The sequence below is a fragment of the Staurois parvus genome, unplaced genomic scaffold, assembly GCF_062004578.1.
Source record: "Staurois parvus isolate SC_StPar_1 unplaced genomic scaffold, SC_StPar_1.0 ptg000634l, whole genome shotgun sequence".
Taxonomy (NCBI): Eukaryota; Metazoa; Chordata; class Amphibia; order Anura; family Ranidae; genus Staurois; species Staurois parvus.
In genome coordinates, this window is record NW_028318430.1 from 6,277,798 (window position 1) to 6,301,046 (window position 23,249).

Consider the following 23,249-nt stretch of genomic DNA (forward strand, 5'->3'; position numbering starts at 1 on the left):
CTTCTCCACCCGACAACCACACTTTGGCCCTAAAAATTTCTATGTCACTGTGGATAAATCAGCTTCTATTTATCTACTGAGTGAAGGAACCAGCAAAGTAACATAAATATTGCCAAGTATAGAGATGTGGGAGTGTGAGCTACATCTCTTTTAGGGGAAGATAGGACACCAGCAGCTTCCAAATTACTATACTCAGTCTTTTTTTAATCATCAAGAAGCTGCCCTGCATGAGTAAGTGTAGTGTACACTACAGTATGATTTTACAATCTTTCTTTGGATCTGGCATCAACTGCCTGCCTAATGTGATGTAAATTAAATGGAGTGTGTCAGGTATATCCTCCTATTACATAGCTTTACTAGATCTAAGGGTGTCAACACTATACAACCTGATTGTACAATATCCTTTAACCACTTGATGACCAGCAACTTTCCTGTACATCACAGGACTTCAAGTGGTTATACCGGGATGATGCCTCCAGCTGCAAGCATCATCCTGGGACCGTTTTTTAGAGCCTACTGTCGGCTCTCTTGTAATAGCAATCGGTGTGGCTAACTAGCCACTCGATTTACAATTAAAAGCAGCAGGAGGAATGTACCTCCTGCCATCTTTTGCGGTTTTAACGTGCTGTCCCGTCCCATCAGACAGTGAATGCCAGCAGCAATGTTGCTTATCAACTAGTTTCAGTGTCACCACACCATTGTAAGCAAGCTATAGTGTCTCTGCTGTGGCCACGCTAGTCCCCAGTGCCATCAGACTAGTGTAAGCCAGAAACAGTGTTCCTGATCGCTGATACAGACATTCCACTATCATAGACAAGTGCAGCCAAGCAACAGTGTTCCTGATCACTGCCACACCAATACATTGTCGCCTCTGCCTGACACTTGTGCTCACCTTGGCCTGTTTATTGACCATGTTTCTGCCTTTTGCCTGGACCAGTCCTTTTGCCTGTTTGATTTTTTTTGTCTCTGTCTGCACCTCAGCTGACCCATCTACATGTCTGACTGATTATGTTCCTGTGAGACACCAGTCCCAGCCATCCCCTGTTGACATCTGTACCCCTGGAACCACAGGAACTATTTTGTTCTTCCTTTCTTTAGACTTTGTACTTCCTGATTAGTGAAAATAGCATTCCTGGGAGCAGCCATGTACCAGTAGGCTAAGCTTACTTGGCTTATTGAAACAGGGACTGCTATAGATCACGCTACAGTAAGCTATATTCCCTGACCACTCATATAGAAACAACCATTACAGTACATTTGGTTGATTTGTGTGATACACAAGATGCAATGTCCGGTATATAATCAGTTCAAACACTGAAAGTCTCACATGTGGTATTGCCATATTCAGAAGTGGTAGCAGAATGTGTTTTGGGTTGTAAGTCTAAATATATATATTATTTTTATTATTATTATTACTAAAGCTTATGACAAAAAAATGAAGTCTTCAAAAGACTCACCATGCCTCTTAGAAAACACCTTGGGGTGTTTGCTTTCCAAACGGTGATCATTTTGTGGGTGTTTCCACTATCCTGGTGTTCCAGGGCCTCTAAAAATGTGATGGGTAGTCAGCAAATTAAATGTGTAATTTATGCCCTTAGAAAGCCTGAAGGCGCTCTTTGGATTTTGGGTCTCTTTTTGGCTAGGCTGTGAAAATATCTCACACGTGCTATCCCCATACTCAGGAGCAGTAGCAGAATGTGTTCTGGGGTGTAATTATAAGTATACTTATGATGTGTGTTAGAAGTATCTTATCAATTGACAAGTTTGTTAAAAAAAAAAAAAAAAAATTTTCATTTGCTTGCATTTTCCCAAAACTTGTGGCAAAAAATGAAGTCTTCAAAAGACTTATGATTTCAGAAAATACCTTGGAGTGTTTGCTTTCCAAGAAGTGGTCATTTTTTGGGTGTTTCCACTGTCCTGGTGCTCCAGGGCCTCCAAAAATGTGATGGGTAGTCAGGAAATTAGATGCTTAATTTATGCTCCTTGAAATACCAAAGGTTGTTCTTGGATTGTGGGCTGCTCTATGCTTCTAGGCTGTGAAAAAGTCCCACACCTATGATATCCCCATACTCTGGAGGCATAGCAGAATGTGTTTTGGGGTGCAATTATAAGTATGCCTATGCTGTGTGTGAGACCTACTCTAACCTGTTAAAATTACAACTTTTTGAAAAACTAATTTTATTTAATTTTCCCAAAAATTGTGATGCATTACAACTTCAAAATACTCGGTGTCTTTTACTAAATACCTTGGACTGTCTATTTTCCAAAAAGGGTCATTGGGGGGTAATTTTACTGTCCTGTCATTTTAGGGCCTCAATAAATGAGAGAGGCAATTAGTACATCGATTTTGATAAGTTTTCAAATATATAAACCCACAGTAGACTTTCACACATACTAAATAACAAACACTGATTTGAGTTACAAATCTGCTACATTTTAAGAAATGTAGCAGAATATATTTTGGTCTAAATTTATGAAGAAAGATTATTTGCAAAATGTTATAATGGTAACTGGTTTCTTTTTTTTTTCAAGATTTTCTGTATTTTTTTTCATTTTTATATATCAAAAAATAAAAAAACCTAGTGGTGATTAAATAGCACCAAATGAAAGCTCTGTCCCAAAAATGATAAATTTAATTTGGGTGAAAACTTAAAAATGGCCTGAGCAGGAAGGGGGTGAAAGTGTTTGGCATTAAGGTGGTCAAATAGTATTCAGTTTGTGGTGCTCAAATAATTGGGGACCTGGAAGATTTAATGGTTAAATGCATGCTTTAGTTGATGATCACAATGGTCTCTTAATTCTTCAAAGCATAATGCATAGCTTCTCTACATCTTGTCACACTTGCATCATAAAATGTTAGTTATAGCGCACAATTTATGTGTATACTACTATAACCCATAAATAAGGTCACACATATCCAGCAGCAAGGGAAATGCATCTATATAACCAGGAATTGAATACTAGTATTTAACTAGTATAGTAGGATAGTAAAGAAAGATCCCACTTTGTCTATTGGTCAACTCTGGCTCACCGTTCAATAACTACTAGTTATGTATAAAGCACTTTTAAAGCTGGCTGTACACCGTGGATTTCAGCCTTTCCTAAAGAACCAAACAAAATTTGCTCAGTGGGTGTTCTGACAGCTGCCTGTCACCCGATATCCCTCAAGTGAAAAATTGAAAGAGCACAGCGGAAAATTTTGTACAAAGGGCACCTGTGTCCAATCACATGCAGCCTCTGTTCGGGGTCTCAAGCAGGCTGTCAAAATACAATAGCCATAGCAAACGATTTGTCCATTGTGTAGCGTGGATAGAAGATTCTGTTAGATTTTAATGTTCAGCCTGCAGGTTGACAGGAAAAAAAAACTGTATGGTCAGCAGGGAAAATGATCTCTATGATTAGGCTAATGCAAATTAAATGTCAGAGGGGCATATAGAAGGGCAGGGACTAGGCAGAAGCCAGTGGTTTCAAAATAAACATCATTGACATCATCAGAGTGCAGCCTTGATCTTTTTACTTTGGAGTAAAAGGAAATGCTGCAAATACTGTATGTATGTATGGATCTTGCATACACACTACAAACTCCACATTAGCACAGCATATGAATAAAGCTTAAATGATTTATAGTAGGAGCCTGGAACCAGGGTTTAGTATTCCCTCCAATGCAATAGAATTAGAAAATTTGATGAATAGCATAATATCTTAGGGCCCATTCACACCAGAAACTGCACATTTAAGTTTGAGCTACAAGTCATCAGAGAACTATTCAGTTTTTTTCATAGCTGTTATCTGTAATGGGTCAGCTAAGAATCATTTACATATCATCAATGTAGACCAGTTCTCTGCATTCAAACCTACAGTGCTGTTATATATCATTCTAAGCAATGGTGAAATTCAGATTATCTCGATTTACATGTGCACTGTGATAAAGTACACCCAAACTCTCATAGAATGCCTAGATAGATAGAGCATCCTGCTTGGAAACTCACCACTGAAGCTAAACTGCAGGACTTTTTAGTGCTTGCATTTGAACTAAGCCTTATTCAAATGACCTTCATAAGTAGCAATATAAAATGTTAGTGTAACACAGTGCTTCTCAAATAGTGGGGCGCGCCCCCCCCCCCCCCGTCAAGGGGGGCACGTACAGGGGTGGGCGGAGGGCTGCTGTCTCTTACCTGGCTCCCACAATGATCCAAACCAGGAAGAGCTGCTCCTTCCGTCACTCCGGCCACTCCCTCACTCCTGCCGCTCGGCTCCGCCTCCTCACCGGTGATTGGCCACCAGAACTGTAGCTCAGGAAAGGTACACAGGCGGCCAATCACGGGCGAGGAGGCGGAGCCGAGCGGACCCGCGAAAATCGACTGAGGGAAAAGCCGGTAAGTGTGCAGTGCAGAGGTGCTGCTGCAACCACATATGCTGGCTGCAGCAGCACCATACTGCAACAGGGGTCAGCAAGTGTCATTGGTGTCAGTGGGAGGAATAGTGCCGCATCATTGGTGTCACTGATACTAATGATGGTGCACTATTCCTCCCACTGACACCAATGATGGGGCACTATTCCTCCCACTGACACCAATGATGGGGCACTATTCCTACTTATAACAATTTTATAGACAAATGATACTATTTACAGTCGCGCGCGCGCGAAATGTTTTCTTCTTCCTAGGGGGGACATGACAGAAAATAATTGAGAAGCACTGGTGTAACAGAAGGAGCTCCCACACGTTTTTTCCATGTTGATGCATTTTGCCAGGCAGCTTCTTCAGACAAGAAAACTTGTAAAGGTGTGGGTATTCAGACTCCTGTTTTGCATTTCTAACTAGAACAAGAATAGGCTCAACTGGGATTTGTTGTCTTTCCAGTCAAGATATGCCTAATGTAGTATTTATGAGAAGTATAGGCATGGTCATGTGGGTGCTGTAGGACTCTAATTAAATTGATGGATTTTAAAATCGTTCAAAGACCTGTTTCACCAATGTGTTATTCAGAAGCTGTTCACATTGAGGGATATTGTAACTGACAATGTTATTAGTTACCACACTTATCTGGTGTTTTTACATGAAGCTCCAGACAGCAAGTTTTCCCTAGTGTGCGTTTCCATAGCACATCTGTGTGTTTGTTCTATATCTTACCACATGGCATTGTACAGCAGCAGCTATGGAAAAATCTGCATACCAGAAGACTTTCCTCCAAATAAACTCCCCCACCCATAATATGAGAAGGTTTTTTTTTGTTTTTCACCCATTTTTCCTTCATCATTGTCCAGATAAGCACACAAAATCGGGTTTTTGCACACCTAGAAATACAGTGCTCGCAATCAAATTAAAAGGCCCCAGGAATTGCTTGCCTCAGTTCTTTTGTGTTTCCCTGGCCAAGCAGGAGACCTCACACAAAACGTTCTCTTGTTTTTGCCTTTTAGCCTCCATGCTAGTAGGCAAGGGCTCCACCTGGAGGAGGTGATAAATCATCAGGACAGTGGCCTGAAGGCTAAGGAAAGGTGAATGGAAGAAGATTTTAATAATTTTTTTCCTTATTTTTGTTGTTGCAAGACCTCTGAGGTTTCCTTTTGTCCAAGTAGGAAGGACAACTATCCCTTCTGCTTTGCGGACCTAGTTGGCCAATACACCCCAACCCCCCGCACCTTGTTTGTTCCAGTGATTGGAAAATGAAACAGCCATGCTTCATCGAGGTAGATCTTATGGGTTTGGAGTGGTTTAATATATTCCTTCTGGGGTGCCCGATGCAGTTGGAGCACTCACACTTGAGTGGGGAGAGAGAGAGAATTCTGCTCTTAATGTCAGATGTAGATCATTTAATTTCTGGTTGCATAAAGGAACGCGAATGCTGTACTTCCACTATTGGTGTTGCAGGCTCACTGACACCAACAAGGGTGAAAGCAGAGGGTGAGAGGTGAAGAAGTGCAAAATGCCAAATATATGTATGGATTCATGATCAGGCAGCCATCTGTAAGGGTAAAAAGGATGTGGGCAAGAAAGATCTCGCCATTGCTCTATTAGAAACCTCTGCAGCAGGCTCTAAGGTAGGAAAAGGCACTATTGTGAGCAGTTTTTCACTTTTAGGAATTAGACACAGATGTTTTCCTATATATTAACTTGTTTGAGGGCTTGCTCTATCTCTCAAGAATGGGGATTCCAGAAAGCAATTGGTAGTATGTATTTTTCTCTTTTAGATTTAAAAACATCTGCAGAAAAATATGCAAGTAAAAGATGTGGAGGTTTGTAGCACAAAACGTTCATTGTCTTATAATCAGTGTTTTTGCTATGGATGTAATTTATGACTAAGGGATCTCCAGGCTTGTTTATGGGTATCTTGAACACAGAGAGAAGATGGGTTCAACCTTTTAGTCCATTAGATCGATATTGCAGGATTTTGGTAATCCAGTCACCTCCTCTTCTAGCAGTCAGTTCTCTACTCCACGTCATCTCTAGTAACTTCTCTACCGAACAAGAAAGCTACTTCTCATATGACTAGGTCATGCTCAGTTGATGAGGCAAAGGGGGGCAGATCCTGCTGCAGAGGAATTTTATCTTAAAGATAAATCTCAAAATTATCTATCTTTGGATAAAACCGTAGGCCATGCTTGTCAATACACGATCAAATATATAAAGGGTTGCAGTATAGAAAGATGCTTACCTTTTCTGTGCAAGAAGCTTTAAAAAAAAATCTATTGAGGCAGAACGGAAACAGTCAGAGAAACTATTGTTTTCTGTTTTAGACTTAAAAGGCAATTTTCTTTCCCTGAAGATGATTCTAAAATATGAGACAAGTGTTCCAAGTTTAACCCATCCTTGTTACAAATATCAAATAATTTAGATTTATTCTTTGAGGACCCCATAGGTAAAAAAACAGAATCTTTACTGAGGAAAGCTTGAGAGGTGGAAGCTTGCAGCTTTAGATCAGCCTTGGCTTCTACTTGTATGTTTCACACCTTTTAATATTGTATTTGATTAGACAAATTTTAAAGCACATTTGGAACCAGAGACTTAGAGGGACCAGATATTGAAATCCTTAATGAATTTATCAAAGACCGTATGATCAGCCTGAATGTATTTGAGGTAGAGCTCTTGTCAATTTGGCCAGGAAAGCCTTATGGTTGAAAACTTGATCCGGTGACTTCCAAATTCAAACTTTGTAGCATTCCAGAATAACGGAGAACTTCTCCTCTTTTGAAGCTGTTAGAAGCTGTTCTTGACCAAAGTAAGGCTTTCCCAAGAGGAATAAGCAGCAGGGTAAGAAACCTTTTTTGGAGTCATGCGTTTCAGAGTAGGGCACATAGAAAAACCAAGAAGCACATAAGAGCTGGACAGGCAGTAATACAAGGTGGTTTTTGTTCAATCCTCCTGAGCCCACCAGGTCACAATGACTCGAGGCTAGGTGTGGGAGGAAGATTGGGAAATTTCTTTGCACAATGGGCATTGGTTAAAAACAATCACGTTACTCTGAAAGTGATTGTCAAGGTTACAAACTGAAATTTGCTGAAATTCTATTCACTCTATGAATGAATGACAAGGCTGTGTGGGTGGAGCACCGCATGGCCGTGCTATTTTCAATTCTGACAGCTACTATGGGGAACTTCTCCCCTTACTTCTGTCAAAGGAATGGGGGGCAGTGGGTAGCAGCTGCAGCATTGGGAACTTGTTGCACCCTAAAAATGGGTGGAACATGTAACATGTTCCCAAAGGTGAACTTCTCCTTTAAGTACCATATTTGGATAATCTGCTGTTCACAAGCTGAGAAACTCAAATCCTAGGTCTCATGTCGTCTTTCATACCAGCAATTCACTGGGTAAATAGTAATGTGTGACAGCGTAAAATAGATGTGCAGCGCTAAAATATTAAATGCGATGTATAAATGCTTATAAATGATTAAGAGAATATAAATCACAAATGTAATAACAAATGGCATATAAACAGTTCGTAAGGTGACTTTAAGTGCTCAGATATTCCTATGACTTCCTGAAGACTAATATTGTGCATACAGGTGTGTAAGGAATGTGCACTCACCAGAACATGCAAATTAATGAGCGTTTTAAATAATATATCCTGATGTCATCTAATGGTCATCACAGGGTAAGGCAGGAATCCAGAAAACTCCCTCTTGTGGTCCTGGGACTCAATGGTGGGACATCAGGGTTATCCAGAGTTCCCCTTAAGGGATAGATGGGTGCAGCTCTCTGGGTGTAATGGAGGCTCCCTCTCTGGTGGTCAGGTGGTGGGTAGCTGTAAGTTAATACTCCACAAGGGAGTCAAGGCAAAAACATATCCATAGTGTAGTATTTTAAGGATATTTATTGAAGAGTATGCAAGTATCCAGGTAAAAAAATATAGCTGAACAAGCAGAGCAAACAAAAGCATGGACTGACCATCCAGAGTAAAAGATGGCCTTCGGAGCTCCATGTTGCTCCAGCGGCGTGACGTCACGGCATTACTGGCTCCCTCTTACGCGTTTCGTGCACCTGCACGTCATCTGAGGGGAATACCAATAACGCCGAGCCGTGCAACGTCAATTTATATGTGCGGCGCATGCGTATTAAGTATGCGCCATCTTTACAGAGACCTAATCTCGTGCGCACGCGCGGCTAAGCGGGTGCCAATTTTCCTTAGGTATTTAGAACCAAGTAGACTGAAATGACAGTCTTGAATGTCAAGACAAAATGCGCATAATAGATGTACAAATAGATCGAATGTTAGAATACATAGTATTCAGTAATTGGGCTGAAGAATTTGAATGGTACTAACAGAAGGACTTCTAATGAGCGTCTTGTGGTGTAATTCATACCGATGGAAAAATGCTATATTAGCTTTCATATGCTTAAAAATGGCATATAAATAATTAATATTAAAAGATATTAATTGTAGGTAATTCATATTAAAAAATACATCATAAAAATATTGTATACTTATAAAATAAATCAATCAATAAACCATAGATAATTAATGCAAATAAAATACAACTAAATGCTGCACTGTGTTAAATTCGTAATAAAATTGGTACATGAAATGAGAATATAATATTAAGAGCCATAGAATTATGTCATAAAGGTTATGATAGGTATTATAGAACGGAATAAACAAGAATTTATATACTGCAAAATAATCTCTATATGAATAGATATAGGGAAGAGAATCCTTCCTATTCTATTCTTTAAAAAGGTGATAAAAATGTTAATATACATAAAGTCACATATAAGGGATAACTGTTATTGATAAAATAGTTTAAGTCAATATCAATGTTATGACCTTGTGGATGCAGGGTACGGAGCTCTTGTATCCAGCGTGTCTCGAGTTGTGAGACTGCCCGCAGTTTATTAACACCCCTCCAGTTGGGCTGTACCATATCAATCCCCATAAATTGTAAGGAGGATGGGTCTTTGTTATGTTTCTGTCTGTAATGATATGATAAAGAATGCTCCTTATAGCCTTTTTTAATGTTATGTTCCCTTAGTCTGTCGCGTAAGCGTCTGGTGTTCGCCCTATATATTGGAGTTTACAGGGACATTCTAATACATTTATCTATGTTATAAGGTATTCCTGTGACTTGTGAGACAAAATAAGTTCTTATATTTTCTATTATTATTCACTGTGCATATGATACATTTATTGCATGGAGAAAAACCCCTTAAGTTAGAAAAGGAGATTCTGTCTGGTGGATTGATGACATTTGGCGCTAAATGGTGTCTTAAGGCCGTTGCTTTCCTGTATATAATCTCCGGTGTGTCTGGCAAAATTTTGGAAAGGATTGGATCTGTTTTTAAAATATTCCAATTTTTGTTAATTATGCGATTTATGGCTCTATGTTGTATGGAGTATGTGGTTATGAAGGGACAGACTTGTATATATATATATATATATTTGCCCATTAAAGTGGTGTTAACCTTTAAAGCTGACCTCCATGCCTCATTTTACTTTACCTTGCTTTACTTTTTACCTCCATGTTGCCATTTTGCACTGAATTTTACTGAAAATTACAGTGTCTGCCAATTGAGAAGAAAAGGCTATTTTTATTAACAATAAATAATAACCTGACTAGTGTTGCAGTTGTTTATACTATATTTTTTCAACAAAGGTGGAGTCACTGCTTAAGCTTGCCATACATTCTTAGCTTCTGCTATCCATGCTATACAGCGCAGATGGATCAATCTCCTGCTGCTGTCTGACAGAGACAGAATGCCTGAGCATGGGTGAAGCCGATTCATCACGAACTGGCCAAAATGCATGTTGTGTATGGTTAGCTTTAGGCACCATTCACATTAGGGCATTTCAAATCGCTGGTGGAATCGCAGCGATTCTGCCAGCAATTTGAAAACGCAGTGTGACAATGTTTAAACGCATGATTGCATTTGGAGGTGCCATTCATTTCAATGGCACCTAAAAAAGTGTTTGTGTTTTTTTCCGCAATCGCTGCATGTTTTTCCGTGCAACAAACGCGCTGCAATCAAGCAAACAAAATCACGAGATGCGCGGCGCCCAAAAAAGATTCCATAACCATTTTTGAGCGAGATGCGATGCCCAAAAAAGGTTCTTAAACCATTATTGGGTGTTGCGCGTCCCACAGTTTTGTTTGCTCGATTGTGGCGTGGAAAAACTACTGTATTGGGGTAGAGTAAAACATTTTATTTTACAACAACCCAAAAGATGTGAGTGTTTGTAAATCCTCACATAAGGAAGGGGTGGGGTGAACAATGTTTGTACTCAAAGTTTAATTTCAACTTTCCAGTGAAATTTCTGTAATGACCACAATATAAATTTACCAATATGTTTCACATTTCTTTTTTTTTTTATCAGACAAAAAGAACACGTGGACATTTTTCAAAGTTTCTGATTCCGGTTACTCAAGTTTGCACATCCATATGCAGTTCAGTAGTTCAGTTTTCAGTTATGGTCAATTTACATCTGTTTTTGCATTTCTCCTTATTGGCAGAACACAGCTGCAGGAGGGATTTCTCCATTAACACTGTGTGGATAGGGGAATCAAGCGATTTCCTTTCCTGCAGCCACGGGAAAATCACATAACCTATGGCTTGCCTTACATTCGTTATAATACAGGTCTATTAGCCAAACTCACTGAAAACCATGCCCTCCCTATGTGACTGACTGATACCTTTCACAAAAGTTATTTATTTTTTTGGTGTTTTTGTGCTTTTTTTTCTTAGGAGAAAGGCAAAGTTATTTTAGTTATTGAGCAAAAAAAAAAGACCTAGACCTTTTATTATTTTAGAAAAAAAATGCCCTTGGTTTATTCTTTGAAAATATTCCCATTACGTTTTATGATTTTTTTTTTTTTTTTTTTCTGTATAGTGCCTGTGGTCTTTTTGCAATGATGGAAACAGAGCTGAAACACATTTTCTTGGTAATTATACGGTTACAAGTGATTTGTTACTTGTAAGCTGTTAAATAACTGCTGCAGTATACTAGTGAATGTTCAAAGCCTTTACATTCAGGACTTTGTTTAATATTCCATTCCTGCTTGGTGGTGCATCATGCCAAGTGTCAGACATGCCGGGGTGTTGGTGCATACTCTGCCAAGTCTGGGACATCTGCCAAGAGCAGCTGTTACATCTCAGAGGACACACTTGTGTCTTCCTTCAGAATGAAACCAATAAACTTTGTGTTTTATCTGCCTCTGTAATTGTTTTTTCTACAAAAATCTAAATTTAATTTCTGTCTGCCGAATAATTGTCAAGGTGCATTTTATGTCTGGTTTTTCCCATTGTATATGTTCAGTGCTTTTATATGCAGCATGTTTGTGTGACATATTTACAGATTTTTATTTTTGAAAAATACTTATACCACTGACCAATTCTGCAGTGCAGATTAGCAGGGCTGTCCCTGCCCTCAAAGAATTTCCCAAGCAGTGCTTTACAAAACAAGGGGGCACAGTACAGTTACAATACAATGCAAGCCAGGAGGATTTGGGGTGCCTTGCTTGTGAGAACTTACAACTAAAAGGGAGGAGTAAGTGATACATAAGGATGAGTTGGAGTAAAATTTCCATTTGTAGATGGAGGCAGGGCAGACTTTCCTGAGGAGATGAGCTTTCAGGCTCTGTTCACATCTGGGTGTTTTTGTATCGTGGACAGAATCTCTGCAGTTCTGCCCGTGATCCCAAAACGCTGTGCAAAAATGACAGATTGCACCACGATTGTTCAGGGGCCATTCTTTTTCAGTGGCACCTAAAACGCAGCATGATTTATCATGCTACAACCGCAGCAGAAACATTTTAAAATGAATGGCACCTGAACATGCGTGGTGCTATTTTGTCTTTTGTTGTTGTTTTTTTACAGCACTTTGGCATCATAAGCAGAATTGCCCATATGTGAAGAGATCCTTAGGGATTCCCCAAAGATAGTTACTTTATTACACACATGCAGGCACTCAAAATACCCAAGTGTGGCTTTGGATTGTGCAATAAATCCTTGGGAAGCTTACGGAAACAGAGTAAACAAGAGAAGTGTGTCTCTTGTGAAAACTGGATAATGAAGTTCTAGCGCTGACATACCAAAGCTGCTATGCTTCACAAAACATCAATGTTGAAGGAAACCTTTAATTCTTACATGCTATTGCTGACCAGGTCCTGAAAATAACAGATTTCAGGCTATCTCTGGCCTTGAACATACATGCAGCTGGTTAAGTATTTGGAAAGTCAAGCTGCTTCATTGACGTCTATCTCTTGAGCCAGTGGATAACAGTCTTGTTACTTTGGTTGTTATATTAAAATTTATCAAATAGAGAATGTAACAATGGCAACGTACATATTTTTTTAAATTCTTTTCAGGTTTCCTCAAACAAACAATGTTGACACTTGGTAGATATCAATACTGTTTTTGAAGCCTGATGTTTGCTGTTGCTAATTGGACACATAGGAATAAAAATGTCTGAGTAGAAAAATCCAGTACTAAGCCACAATGCGCATAAGTGCATGGCTGTGAATCTGGTAATAATAATGCTGATATTGGGAAGCTGGTGGAAGGCCAGTAACCAGGTGTACTTTTCTATATATCGGTCACTAAAAAAATGACCTTTCTGATCGAAATGGCTGTTGCAAGAAACACCTGTGCTTTTTATTCTCTATAGATTGTATGCATCTGTTTTATAATGCTTTCTTTGCTGTTCTCCTATTAAAGTTTTCTTCATCTTCTTTGTCTTAGGTATTCCGAAAAGACTTAATTAGTGCAATGAAGATTCCAGACTCTCAACATGTCAATCAGGATGACTATTACCAGTTTGTGGACACTTGGAAGCAGGAGTGGGAGAAAGGTGTTCAAGTTCCAGCTAATCCAGATACTATCCCACAACCTTCTCTCAGGTCAGAGAAATGTCCTTTTAAAATGGAACTGCTTCATCCTGCTCTGCACAGCCTCTTTTCTCAGCACTTTACCAAAAATCAGAGGCACTATAGGCTGATTTGCTGACAGTCTTAAGATTTACTACTGCTCAGGGGCTCTGGGCTTCTGCAGATTGGCAGCCTCTGGCCAAGAAGAAACAGGAGCAATGCTGGAGGCAGTTTACAGCACACACTAAATTTAGTAGCATCATTATTGATTTGGAATGTATGTTTCTTGCTAAAGAACATTACATTTTATCAAGTTGTTATGGGTAATGTTCTGCTTTAAAAGAAAGTTTGATTAGTTTGAATTTTTAAATTACAAAATGTAATACTTAATTGTGAATCTAGGATGCACATTCTGTGGTATGTACTTTTGCTTTTCATCTACAGGGTCATTGCCGATAAGGTAAAAGAGGTGCTGTACTCACGCCCACGAAAGTACATCCATTGCTCAAGCCAGGAGCCGTCGGAACCAGGATATGTAAACATTCTGGAGCTAGCAGAAAGCATGTGTCGGTATGACCTTGATGATATGGATCTCTTTTGGCTTCAAGAGTGCAACCTTGAACTTGTAGACATGGGTATGTGTGGTACATAAAAAAAGTACTTTACCATCATTACTATCAGTTATGGATTCATGTCATTTGTGTCCTTGATTTCTGAAATTCTGCTGTAGGTTTTTTCTGATGAATGCTGGACTTCATTGTTTACAAGTCATTGAGGCTTTTTACTTGCAGAGCACTCATATATCATTACACTGACTCTGCTGTATTTCATTATCTTAACTGAATGGTGTTTGTAAACTTGTTTTCCCCAAGCATAATGAAGTTACTTTTACTATAACTTTGTCACTGCTAACACAGTACCAGTATCATTTTGGGAGGCTGTTTTCCTTGCTGTGTAACCTTCTATGGACATCACTCATGACCATTGTTTTTGTTTTTTATGATTAACTCATGTTTATGGGTGTTATTGAGAGCATAATCCATGTTCTTAGCAGTTTGTCACCTGTCTAGGATTCCCACACCAACAGAGTAACATTAATAATGGGCATTAATTAGTGGTAGCTACCAGAAATATGGTTTTGGCAGTTAACATTTTGTACTACATAATTGATATTAACTAGTAAGGCCACTAATCTGATCATCTCTAACTATAATTAGGTAATCAGCCTGAGAATCACTATGGACACTGGAAAATTTCAAAATATTATAAAGGATAAGAGTTCCATACCCGTGGGGGGCCTATCTTATAGTAGGTACAGTTGACTGATGGATGCAGTAGTCTGCGCTATGCATTGTCGACCTTGTGTGCTTTAAAAGTGCTATTAAATAAGCTCTGAATTCTTATTCTTACATTCCTTTAGACTCCCAATTATTAGTAGATTTTTTTTTTTTTATTTTTTTTTTTTTATAACCTCACCTTTTTGACTGGTTTGATCGTCATTGGCTGAGCAGTGAACTAATAATTTCTTTTTATTATTGCTACAGGTTGCACTCCAGTGGATGAGAACACTATGGAGAAGACATTAGAGGTTCTGGAACGTCATTGCCATGAAAACATGAATCATGCAATAGAGACGGAGGAGGGTCTGGGCATAGAGTATGATGAGGATGTCATCTGTGATGTTTGCCGCTCCCCAGACAGTGAGGAGGGCAATGAAATGGTGTTCTGTGATAGCTGCAACATATGTGTGCACCAGGTGATTGCCTTTTAAAAATTGGGGCACCTTATGAATAATGGGTTAGAACTTTATATATTGGTTTATTTACTGACACAGTTCTACTTAAATACCAAACCTCTACAACACTGTGTCCTATAAACATGTCCCCACAAGTCCTGCCAATGGATCATGTTTTGCTGATGATTTTACATGCAGTTGGCATAATCAGTGTCTCGGCAATGTGATGCATGGATTGTTGGTAGGACTGGAGTACAGGTTTGAGGGAAAACCTGGCCTGTATGGCCTTCTCTTTTTTTCCCGTGTTATGTATAAAATGTTAATTAATGTTCCTAATTTAATGTAGCAAAAAAGGAAGACATTTTTTTTTTCTAGTATCACGGTTAACTCCCGGTTCTAAAATTATAACTTTTATTTATTTTGAATGGGGAAAATGCCTTGTTTGCATGGCTCTACATCCATTCATCACAGAATCAGGGCAACTAAAATATGTAGGTTTTATGCTTCAATACACAGGTTGCTGCATGACTTATTTTTCTCTGTTCAAAGGCATGTTATGGCATCCTGAAGGTCCCAGAAGGCAGCTGGCTGTGTCGAACGTGTGTTTTAGGTATTCACCCACAGTGTATTTTGTGCCCAAAGAGAGGTGGAGCCATGAAAGCTACAAGAACTGGTACGAAATGGGCACATGTAAGCTGTGCTCTCTGGATACCAGAGGTAATAATTTGCCCAATCTTTTCTGGTTTGTTATACCACTCATTCTTCATTGCTTAAGACAGAGCCAGTACCGCTTGGTATTAGGAGAGCTTAGAAATTGCTTACCCAAGTGCGTATTATATCAGACAGTCTGGAGTTTAAACAAAAACATTTATTGCCATGCTAAAAAAATTGACAAAGAGCTTAAAACACATAAGACTGCTTTATTGAGGGGAAAGCCTGATGAGCCTTAATATTTGAATTCACGGAATTAACCAGTAAGTTAATACAATTAAAAAGTACAGCATGAAAGGGTTTTTTTTTCTTTTTGTATGTATTCCATTATACATTCATAGCGACACTGCATTGCCTGTGCAGCTTGCTGAAAACTTTCCAATTCTAAGTATGAAGTACTGGGGGCATAGACATATCGCCTTCTGCCAGATAAACCTGCTATGGTGGAAGTGGGGCTTTGCAAATACCTACCTGCTTTGCTACTTCAAAGAGTTCTGACAGCTCATAGTAAAACAGAATTCGTCCTTTGCAAAGCACAAGTACTTGTGAACTTTATTTTGTACAAAGACAAAATTAGACAAAAGAGTTTTTTGGGGGTTTTTTTTGTTTAACTTTTCCTTTTTAGTATCTGCAGTATATACTGCTCAGTAGGAGGTGAAAAATATGTATCTGCCCTCTTTAAAGGATAAGTGTTTAGGGTGAAACATGTAACACGTTTCCATTGCTACAGCAGCTGCCTGCTGTCCCCTCTCCCTCTGACAGCAGTACGGGGAGACGTTCCCCGTATTAGGTGTCACTTTTTGAAAACAGCACGGCGGTGTAGGGCTCTGTGAATGAACGAACTAGAAGTCCCAACAACCTTTGCAGATGTTGACTTGTAGTTCTCAATGAACTACCACGGTGCTGTCACAGTGTATCTGCTTCTTCCTGTCACAGTGTATCTGCTTGCCTGGATGTTGTACGAGCACACAGATAAACTGACAGGTTTGCAGGAGTCCTGCATGGCACCACCAATCTGCTGATCGCTGGTGCAATGCTTTCCTGGCTAAAAAAAAAAAAAAAAAATAGTAAATGCACATTTTTTTTTTACCTGCAAAAAATGGGCATTTATTTTTTTTTTATTTATTTTCACGTGAACTTATCCCTTGTAAACCCTTGCCGCCTATGCCCAGTGAAGTGACTTGCCTCAAGCGATACAGAGATGAAACAAATCATCCTATATACGTTGAGCATGTTTATCTACAGCCGTTTGTCCCCTGCATCCATTCAAGGTGCAGAATTTACATAGGATCTCTCAGTTCTGAAAAGGAGAGGGCGGACAGCTGAAGTTGAGGAGAGCTCTGAAGTCGAGGAGAGCCCCCCGCTTCACACAGGAACAGAGCTGAGGTCACAGGCTGTGCCTTCCCATGTCATCATTTTTATCTTGGTGTCAGGAAAACTTATCTAAAGTGATTCATGCTGATAGCAGTGGAATGAGGCAGTGGACAGAATTGACACTTAGTGCTCTGGATTGAGACAAGCACACTCTATAGAGGGATATGCTTTATTCATATTTCATGTCCGAGATTTACCACTTTAAATAATAGATTCTGGAATGAAAATTATTTCTATGTATAACATTTTTTCCTCCTGTGCACCTTAAAGACTGAGGTCTGTTGCCACACTACCATAGCTGCTGTCATAAAAAATGTAACGGATCTGCTAAATACTCTTCTGGTGCAAGTTCCCTACAAGTTTATATTTCCCTACCTCACTGACTTTTTGTTTCTTTGACCCAGTTTACGGCAGATTCTGTGTGAGGTAGAGGCATTGATTAGGTGTTTAGGAAGAGGCAGCCAGATAGTGTCTGTTCCTCCCACAGAACCGGTCCTCTGCTATGATAAAAAAAAAAGTGATAGTGAATGGAACTTGGAGGGACCCAGCTTCTGGAGAAAATTTGGTTTGGGAAGTCTGTTCTTTTCTATAGCAGCAGTAAGGGAGAACAGTGAACCTAAAGTTCATTACTTTTGACCTAATTTTTTGTTTGCGCGCATAACAAAAGATTTTTTGTTAAGGAATATAGATTAGTCATGTATACAATACACTTGCACAATGATTTCTTGATACAATTCAGTGATTCTATATACATTATTTAATACCTCTTGCAGTTCTTCTCTGTGGTATAACACTCATTCTTTTATCCAGGTGAGCATTGCTTGCCCTGAAAGGATGGAGCCAATTACTAAGGTTTCTCACATCCCTCCCAGTCGCTGGGCATTGGTCTGTAGTCTCTGTAAACTGAAGACCGGAGCATGCATACAAGTAAGACTGTTGTGTCTGTAAATGCTGTGCCACAGAATAAACCCTGCCCTCAATTTACAGTTCGATAATTTATCTGGCTTACATATATTTATCAGATGTACAATTCTGTTTAAACTGTATGCCCCATGCAAAGCTGACCTAACATAGTGCAAAGTTATTATAAATAACAGGATATAGCAGCCAATCGGCTCCCCCCTTTACATCAGAAACAATCAGCGGAGCTTAGAGAGCTTCCAGAGTTATAAAAGAATTTCACTGTTTCTGTTAAAGTGATGGTAAGTCTGGTTTTAGAAAAGGAAAAAAAAAATCTAAGTTTGTATGGTTAAATCTGACCATCACCCAAAACTAGTCTCATTGCCCTGCCTGCTCCCTGTTTCATAACTGGATATAGTTTTGTAAAGAGATTTTTAGTGCTGCAAAGCGGCCCAGGCGAGGATGATGTTTGGGTTACCTACCCATCTCCTGGGTTCTGCTCATACACGAATGTACCACAGAGCTTCGTGCTCCCGCTGAGCCTTACTGCAAATCTGCGCATTCATGGGTTTACGCACATGCACAAAGACGGCTATTATAAAAGGCTCAAAACATTACCATCTTTGTGCATGTGTGGAATATCTCCTGCAGGTGCACAGATGTGCCGTAGGGCTCTGCCAAGACCAAAACGTTGTTCAGAGCACTTTGGCATATCTGTGCATGCGTCATAATGGTGGGAGAAAAGCCACTAAAAAGGTGAATGATGTTTCTTTTTTAACTCAGAAAAGTACCTCCTATTGCTCTCAGGCTCCTCCAAACTCCAAACTTTTTTTTTTGCTGCTGTGGTCCAACTTCCTTAAATGGGTGGCTACATTAGTTCTCTGATCCCACTCACTGTATATATAGGATTATCTCTCTTTGTTCGCTCCCAAGATCATCTATGGACTTTGGGGTTTGTGGTATTCATAGAGCAGTGCACATGACTGCAACAAATGTGTATGGCTTGTTCCAAATGGATGAGGGATGTGGTAGAGAGGCCCGGGAGCTCAGAGGGGACATTTCTAGGAGGCAGAAAAACAGCGCATGAAACATTTTAAAGTATAAGTAAGGGCAAAACCTTTCTCAGTTTCGAAGAGTACAGAGAGATTAGAACATTTGTCTGTTTTTATTGCTGTTTTTGACCTGGTTAAAAAGATTCACCCTCTCTGTGTCCTTTTCACCATTATCAGTGAAAGTAAAAGATAATCCCAAATTTTGGACTGTCCCTAGAAAAGTAATTGAGGGGAAATATTCCTATAGGGACACTAGTTCTGGTGACCTGGGAGTCCCCTACCCTAGGAATTCCCTTAATTTACAGGGATTTCTTCACTTCCTGTTTGGCTATGGATTAGGAAGTGAAGGGAAATATCCGCAATGGAACACAGATGGTGAAAAGAAATCTGGCGGTTTATAACAGTCCTTTTTGCTCCATCCAAAGTGAAAAAAAAATTGCCTGTAGCTCTACTATAATGAAAAGTAGACTATGGGGCCTTTAAATAGTTATGTATTTTTGTAGAATGATCTAATTGAGTGTTACTTAAAATTAAAAATAAATTAACAGTGAAACTTTCTGTGCCTGGAGTTGAGCTTTAAAACACATATAAAAATTAAAGCCAGGCTAAAAATGCTGGGCCCATATTATATCTATGCGAATCCACCCTCCATTATCTCTAGTCAAAAGCTGTTGTATCTAGAGAAGGAATAGCCCCGTTACCTGTGTAGAACTTGCAAGTTTAAATATTGTCTACAAATGTTCACAGAGGCATTTGATCCAGATGGATAATAGTGGAAATAACTTTGGATGATATAAGGGCCACATGCACTGTTTTTTACCTTACAATTTCAGTGTGTTTACTTTAAAAATATATACTTTAATGAAAGCTGTAGTTAGAAAGATTGAAAACAACTTTTGGTATTACAGTATATTTACATGTTAAAGTTTATATGGTGTTTAAGTGATGAGTTCACATCTACTTCAAGTCAGCATCTTTGCCTCATGTGACTATATCTTTATGCTCTTGTAAGCTACTTGCAATATAACTAATCAGTTGTGTTTTCTTTTATCAGTGTTCAGTTAAGAGCTGCATAACAGCATTTCATGTTACTTGCGCCTTTGAACACACTCTGGATATGAAGACAATTTTAGATGAAGGAGACGAAGTTAAGTTCAAGTCCTACTGCTTGAAGCACAGCAAGAACAAGCTTTGCTCTGAAGGGGAGCAGGAAGATTGTCACAAACCAGCCATTGACAACAGACAGAGTGAGAGTGAGAAAACTAGCCTCCGTGCCCAGAAACTAAAGGAGTTGGAGGAAGATTTTTACACTATGGTAAACGTGGATGCTGTGGCAGCTGAACTGGGAATACCCAAACTCACTGTGGACTTGATTTACTCTTTTTGGCTGCTGAAACGTAAAAGCAACTTCAACAAACCACTGGTGCCTCCCAAAGAGGAGGAGCAGAATGGCTTGTTACAACCCAAGGAGGACAGCATCCACACAAGAATGAGGATGTTCATGCACCTTAGACAAGATTTAGAGAGAGTGAGTCTAGTTTTTACAACTATGAGGTTATTATTATTATTATTATACAGTATTTATAAAGCGCCAATAGTTCGCTCAGCGCTGTACATTACAAAGGGGGACAGAACATGTGACAGAACAATACCAATACAATGCAAAACATGAGGGGATCGAGGGCCCTGCTCTTTCAAGCTTACAATCTAGGAGGGAGGGGATGGTGGCACAGGAGGAGATAGCTGTGGGGGATGGAGTGGTAGGAAGAGTGGAGGAGGTCGGCAAGTTAGCAGGGGGTGGGGTAGGCTTCCCTGAAGAGATGGGTTTTCAGGGTGCGCCTAAAGGAGAGGAGAGTAGGTGATAATCTGATGGGTTGGGGCAGGGAGTTCCAGAGGATGGGTGACACCCTGTAGAAGTCCTGGAGGCGGGCATGGGAGGAGGAGACCAGGGAACTAGAGAGAAGGAGGTCTTGTGAGGAGCGGAGTGTGCGTGCTGGGCGGTACTTGGATATTAGGTCAGTGATGTAGTTCGGGGCAGTATGGTGGACAGCTTTGTACGTCAGCGTTAGGATTTTGAATTTGATCCGTTGCGCAATCGGAAGCCAGTGGAGGGATTGGCAGAGGGGGGTGGCGGAAACGGAGCGGTTGGAAAGGTGAATGAGTCTGGCAGCCGTATTCAGGATGGACTGAAGCGGGGATAGCCAGCGGCGAGGCAAGCCAGTGAGGAGGGAGTTGCAGTAGTCGAGTCGTGATATGATGAGGGAGTGGATGAGCTGTTTAGTGGTTTCTGGAGTTAGGAACGTGCGGATTTTGGCGATGTTGCGGAGGTGGAGTCTGCACGAGTTTGTTAAAGAGTGGACTTGGGGCTGGAAGGATAGGTTGGAGTCCAAAATGACACCAAGTACTCTGGCCTGCAGGGCAGGTTTGATGGTGGCCTTGTTGGATGTGATGGAGAAGTCAATGGGGGGTGGTGTCCGGGCTGGAGGGAAGACAAGAAACTCGGTTTTGGAGAGGTTCAGTTTAAGGAAGTGGAGCGACATCCAGTCTGATATGTCGCTCAACAGGTGTGTGATTCGGGCGGAGACCGAGGGGGTGAGGTGGGGGGTTGAGAGATAGATTTGTGTGTCGTCGGCATAGAGGTGGTAGTTGAAGCCGTGAGAGTGTATGAGTTGGCCAAGGGAGGAGGTGTAGATGGAGAAGAGAAGGGGCCCGAGGACAGAGCCTTGAGGGACCCCAACAGAGAGGGGGAGTGAGAGGGAGGTGGTGGCATTATAGTTAACGCTGAAAGAGCGTTGTGACAGGTAGGATGAGAGCCAGGAGAGAGCAGAATCTCTGAGGCCGAGGGAGTGTAGTTTTTTGAGGAGGAGGGGGTGGTTGACGGTGTGTCAAAGGCCGCAGAGAGGTCAAGGAGTAGGAGCACTGAATAGTGGCCATTAGCTTTGGCGGTTAGCAGGTCGTTGGAGAGTTTGAGTAAGGCAGTTTCGGTGGAGTGTAGGGGACGGAAGCCGGACTGTAAGGGATCGAGGAGGTTGTTGTCGTTGAGGTGAGAGCATAGGCGGGCGTAGACTAGGCGCTCGAGGAGTTTAGATGTAAATGGGAGCAGGGAGATGGGTCTGAGGTTGTTCGGGTCATTGGGGTCCAGGGAGGGCTTTTTAAGTATGGGGGTGATGTGTGCATGTTTCAGAGGGGAAGGGAAAGTGCCGGAGGAGAGGGAGAGATTGAAGATGTGGGTGAGGGAGTGTAGGATGGAGGGGGAGGGAGGTTGTAGGAGTTGTGAGGGGATAGGGTCAAGGGGGCAGGTGGTGAGGCGGGCATCAGAGAGGATCTTGGAGACTTCTTCGATGGTAGTAAGGTCAAAGGTGCGGAGTGTTGGGGGAGCTTCAGTATGAGGAATGTAGGGTGGGGTGGGAGAGGAGGTCAGAGCAGTGGTGGGGCCGTGGGAGAGGGGTGTAGAGGGGGTAGCTGAGTGAGGGGGAAGGGGGTTGGAGGGAGTTTGAGCAGCGACGAAGTCCCTGTGGGTTATGTCGAGGGGGAGTGGGGATGAGGGGGTAGCTGTGTGAGAGGGGACAGGTTGAGAAGGCGTGTGAGTTGCGGCAATGTCCTTGCGAATTGTGTCAATCTTGTTTTTGAAGTGATTGGCAATCTCAAGGGCAGTGAGTGAGGTGCTGGGTGGAGGTGGGGGTGGTGAGAGTAGAGAGTTGAAGGTGGAGAAGAGTCGGCGAGGATTGGAGGAGAGGGCCTTGATGAGGGTCAGGAAGTAGGCTTGTTTGGCAGTATGGAGGGAGGAGGTGTAGGTGTGGAAGGCAGATTTGTATCGGGTGAAGGCTTGTTGGGATTTTGTTTTGCGCCATAGTCGCTCCAGGGCACGACTGTGTCGTTTGAGGGTTTTGGTGTGATCAGTCTGCCAGGGCTGGAGCGGTCGGGGTCTGATGTTGCGTGTGGTTAAAGGCGCTAGTGAGTCAAGGGCTGTTGACAGCGCATTGTTGTAGGTTTCTATTTTAAAAACCTAATAGCTTATGAAAGTGTTCCTTCCACACTTAAGCTTGCATTCCGTTTTATATTTAAAGTTCTTTAAAAATGGAGAAGGAAATAAAAATTCCATCAGGTTTTCATAGCTGTCTGTGTGTTCCTGTCCGTCCAGGTGATGCTTCTTTCTCTAATATCTTGCTCTGTAAAGTAAAACT

The 23,249-nt window shown here is 40.9% G+C and overlaps 1 protein-coding gene across 1 annotated transcript in view; it reads left to right on the plus strand.

Annotated features, from left to right (window-relative positions):
• The window catches only part of JADE3 (jade family PHD finger 3), an 82,268-nt gene that overhangs the window by 43,155 nt on the left and 15,864 nt on the right, over positions 1-23,249 (plus strand). Inside the window, exons 4-9 of the mRNA XM_089693518.1 lie at positions 13,169-13,326; positions 13,738-13,928; positions 14,838-15,049; positions 15,578-15,745; positions 17,924-18,040; positions 20,120-20,593. Of these exons, the coding sequence (XP_089549644.1) occupies positions 13,169-13,326; positions 13,738-13,928; positions 14,838-15,049; positions 15,578-15,745; positions 17,924-18,040; positions 20,120-20,593 (1,320 nt within the window). The remainder of the gene's footprint in view (positions 1-13,168; positions 13,327-13,737; positions 13,929-14,837; positions 15,050-15,577; positions 15,746-17,923; positions 18,041-20,119; positions 20,594-23,249) is intronic.